General features: G+C 48.8%; 1 protein-coding gene across 1 annotated transcript; it reads right to left on the bottom strand.

The window, feature by feature from the left end:
* Window positions 1–557: 557 nt before the first annotated feature.
* RHOU (ras homolog family member U) lies at window positions 558–4,156 on the bottom strand. Its single transcript, XM_008939130.1, has 2 exons — window positions 4,034–4,156; window positions 558–1,013 (listed from the first exon to the last, which is right to left on the bottom strand). Exons 1-2 carry the CDS (start codon window positions 4,154–4,156, stop codon window positions 558–560), a joined length of 579 nt encoding a protein of 192 aa, XP_008937378.1.
* Between the last annotated feature and the right edge of the window lie 267 nt (window positions 4,157–4,423).

Below are 4,423 nucleotides of genomic sequence, written 5' to 3'. Positions count from 1 at the left end.
CAACCGTGGCATTTGTGTATAGATTACACCCCTCGCATACCCTTTTTAAAGCGATCCCGAAGAGCCTTGGCTTGGGAAGACGTGGAGAAGAGAACAAGAGTGGGGTTTTAAAGCTACAAATGTCAGTTAGGAGGCACAGTGTTATTTTTCCCTTCCATCGTCCATGTACAGAGCTCTACGTTTCCATTGCCACTCACACGTTCCTCCAGCAAAGCCCTGGCAGCAAAGCCTCTGACGTGCTCCTCCCCATCAGGCACACCTTACAGCACAAGAAGTCGAACCCTTTGGACAAATCCTTCTACCCTCATAAATGTGTGGTGCTCTTCTTCCTTAATGAGAGGTTTTAGTCATGAAACTGTATGCCAGACCTGATTTATAGCAATTATTTAACTAAGAATCCTTCTGCCACCCTTCAAAAGGCAACCAAGATATCCAGTAGCAACATATACACATACATACAGATCTACACTATACACTCGGGACAACACAGAATGAGATTTCAGCTAATATAGCCTCTATTTGATTTCCTCAGAGCAGCACTCAGGTCCGTGCAACCCCTATACAAAACAGCAGTATTTTTTCCACCAGGATTTGGAGAGGTTTTTCATCTTGTCTGGAGTCCTACACTTGGATTTCTTTGGTTGCTGCTGGGTATCTGAGTACTGAATACCAGCCACGATGGCCGCATCAAAGACCTCCTTGAGGTTTTTCTGAGTCAAAGCAGAGCACTCGATGTAGGACGCTGCTTTTATTTCCTCAGCACAGAGCTTTGCAGCCTCCTCGGCCACTGGCTTTTCTTTGCACTTGTCCAGCTCGATGAGAACTTTGACATCCTCCCGCAGGTCCGACTGTGTCCCAACCAGGATAATGGGTGCCTTGGGGCAGTGGCATCGGATTTCAGGAACCCACTTCTCACTGACGTTCTGGAAGGACGAGGGGCTCACCACGCTGAAGCAAAGCAAGAAGATGTCCGTGTTGGTGTAGCACAGAGGCCTGAGCTTGTCAAATTCATCCTGCACAGAAAGAAACTGCATTAGCACCCCATGGAAAGAGCCCATCAACTCTGGAGGACACCGTTGTATGCTCCCAGCTCTAGCCTGCCACTGTCCTTTGGGGAAGCTGAGGATCACCTCCCGCTGCCCTCTTGACAGGCACTCTGACACCAGCACCCAGAACACCCAACATCAGCAGCAGAACTCAGCCTGAGGTGTCACCCTGTGCGGCTGCTAGCCAGCAGGCACCCTGCCACTGTCCGGCAGGCAGGACTACGTGGTGGCTTCCCCAGGGCTGAGAGTGTCTGACTAACGCCACAGCTCCTTTCAAGGGCTTAAATACTTCCTTCACTCTTTGTACACGGACCTGCTGCCCCACTTCAGCAAGGGAGCAATGCTGCTGGCAGCAAGTTACAGCACACCAGTGACCAAGGCAAAAATGGAAGCATAGGAGGGAGAAGGTACTTTTCACAGGTCCAGCTCTCCCAGGGGTGAGTTGGTGAGCAGCTCCAGTGAGAAGTGCCTGTGTACCTCAAAGCTGCTCTGCTGACATCCCTACCTCCTGCCCATGGGCAGGAGGGGAGCAGATAAGCAGCACCTTTCCTGGAACTGGCTTTTAAACTGGTGACTACTTAACAACATCCTACAGGATATGGGAATAATTTCCCTGCCATTGTGCCCAGGGATTTCAACCTGATGGCAGTAATAATGACTCACAATGTGCAGGCTTAACATGCCAATGGCATAGAGTAAGAGCTTTACCTTTCCCTCCCACCCAAGCCACATCAAACAAACGGCAAACAGGCCTCCCAGCTACCTTTTTTCTCCCCCCCCCTCGCCTTAGTGCAAACTCCAGCAAAGCAAGGCCTTTTTTTTAGCTTCAGGAACTAGCCACAAGAAAGCCAAACACCTCACAGTAACAAAGACGTGCTGATCCTCAGTGAAGAATGCAGTAAGAAGCAAGGGTTAACTCCAGGCAGGCTGCTTTTGTGCTGACAGCAGGATAAAAGCAGGGTAACACTAGCAGCCTGAACAGGTAGGATTTGCCTCAGCGGCACTGACGTTTTAATTAAAACAGACCCGTGCTCTCAAAAGCTCTGAATTGAAAGTGCAAAGAACATACACAGCTGAAGACATCTCTCTGGTACCAGCAGTTTACTGCTGAATTGCAAGTTCCATGTTAATTTTTGAGACGTGAAATTTTGCTTTAAAGCCTCTGGAGGCACAGGATATGCAGATTAAAGCCCCCTGGAAGCCTCAGAAGTCTTGTTCCGCTCGAACGAATTTCTTCCAGCAGCATCTCCGAGAGAGACAGCAATTTATAAAACACGAGTCAAGCAAGTAAGCTTCATTAGCTCTCTTGATTCTCAGATTAAGCCTCAGATGAAACCAAGTTCTCACCACTTGGCTCAAGAGGAACTCTGCATTTACTGAGAGATGCTGATCTGAACAACAGGGACGTTTACAGAGAGGCACCTTGCCATGTAATTGCTTCTTCTTGCTACATGAGAAACCTCAAAAGGGCTAAATTCAGTGGGTTTGAAAAACAAACCCAGATCTAAAGGGTTTCTACCAAGATGAAATAGTGCCCTTATATCCCAAGTACACTCCCACAGTTTCAATGGTAGGTCACGACCTGCTGGGACTCTACACCTCTCTGGGCTGGCGATGCTGAAATTCAATTTCCCTCTGCCTGGAGTGCTTTTTTTAGCTCCCATCTCTTGGCAGCAGTTTTAACAAAGTATCCATCTAGGTCCCTTTTATTTGGGAGGACTTCTGTCCGTTTAGATAACACTTTCATTTTTCAGGCAGTGACTCTATCCCAGCTGCACTTGGGCAGCCAGAGCAAACATCTTAACCATTAACAGCAGTGAAGGGGAGAGGTGACAGGGCCTGCCCGTGCCTCCTGCAGCTCCCAGTCACGTTTCCGCAGGCGCTGCCTGTCCACAGGCTGTCACCCGATGGCAACTCACCTGCCACGCTCTGCACGTGAACACGCACGGCCAAGGCTGTTGCAGTACCACCCCATCTCTTCAGCAGGGCACGACGTCATGGGAGAGTTCTGCTCGTTTACTTTCTATCATTACCCACAGAAGGCTGCTTGTAGGATTTCAGCTCCAGATTGCAGGGCACATGGGAGCCTACACTGCTGTCTAGGACTGCAGAGCCTTTCAAACTCCTTTCCTAAGTAGGGCGCCCAGTTACAACTCATCTAAATAGGTTTGTATGTTAAGGCCACTGAGATTTTTCAGAGTGGTTTTGGTGAGGGTGTAGACCCAGATCCACAAGGCTGCGCAGAAACCAAACTAACTCCCACTGTCTTCAAACACCTGCTAGGTAGCAAAATGCTTTTGGCTATCTAGATTCACCCCCTGTCAAGTGGTGCTGCACGATGTTCAGGGCAGTATAAGCCAGTGACTTGCAGAAAATACAAGGCAGTAAGAAATGGACTCTTTTTACGTATAGGACTAACTAGGGGCTGAGAACCATCAGCCTCTCTGAACTCTGGCTTTGGGGCAGCAGCACTTTTTAAGGGAGTGGGAATAGCAGATATAATGTCTCCATGGACAACACAGACTTTTTACTCCCTTAGGCTTCTGCCTGTTCAAAAACACAGCCTTTATTCTAGACACCGACAGCTGTGGATGCCTTGTACGGATACATCCCAAACACCATTATTCTTAAACCCGCAGTTATTTAGCAAAAATAAGGACAGTGGTAATCACTCAGGGAGAAAATCAGGTGGCCCTTGAATCCCCAGTATGTTCAGCCTTTCTAGTCAGGCTAAGCAGAGCAGCAGCTTGAGCCAGCAGAGCAGCAGCCTGTGCTCAGACTGTATTTGGAAGCACAGCACGTCGCCCACCCTTCAGCAGACATCAGGCAAGGCAGTGGGGTGAGCGGCAGTGAAAACGATAGCAGTTTATTAAGACGATCAAACACTGGGAATCCTTTCAAACCCATGAAGTCATTAGCACGACTCCTTTGCGCAACAACTTCTCCCCTCCCGCTGTCACTTAAATCAAGTAAGTGGCTTCACTGACCTGACCAGCTGTGTCGCAGAGCTGAAGCCTCACCGGCTTGCCATCGACAGACACGACAGCTTTGGAGAGAAAGGAGGAGAGAGGGAAGAAAGGGTGGTCAGTCCAACTTGACACGTTTTCCATTAAAGAAAAAGAGAAAGGAGAAAAAAAAAAAAAAAAAAAAAAAAAGAGGAAGGATTTGCCATCCTTCAACTCTGATAGTATTCTCTTCAGTTAGTTTAGATTTAGCAACTTAACAGGGCTGGAAGAGAGTCTACCGCTAACACTTGGACACAAGAGCCCTTCAGGGCTTTCCAATTCATTTCACTGTTAGAGAAAGGCAGGCAGCGCCTGCACGAACCCCCGGCTGGCGGCGGGGAGAGCGAGCCAAGCGGTCTGGGTCCTTTCTCT

Source organism: Merops nubicus, unplaced genomic scaffold (assembly GCF_000691845.1).
Source record: "Merops nubicus isolate BGI_N331 unplaced genomic scaffold, ASM69184v1 scaffold174, whole genome shotgun sequence".
Classification (NCBI taxonomy): domain Eukaryota; kingdom Metazoa; phylum Chordata; class Aves; order Coraciiformes; family Meropidae; genus Merops; species Merops nubicus.
The sequence above is the reverse complement of the archived record's forward strand: the minus strand, read 5'-3'. Positions and strand labels throughout refer to the sequence as shown.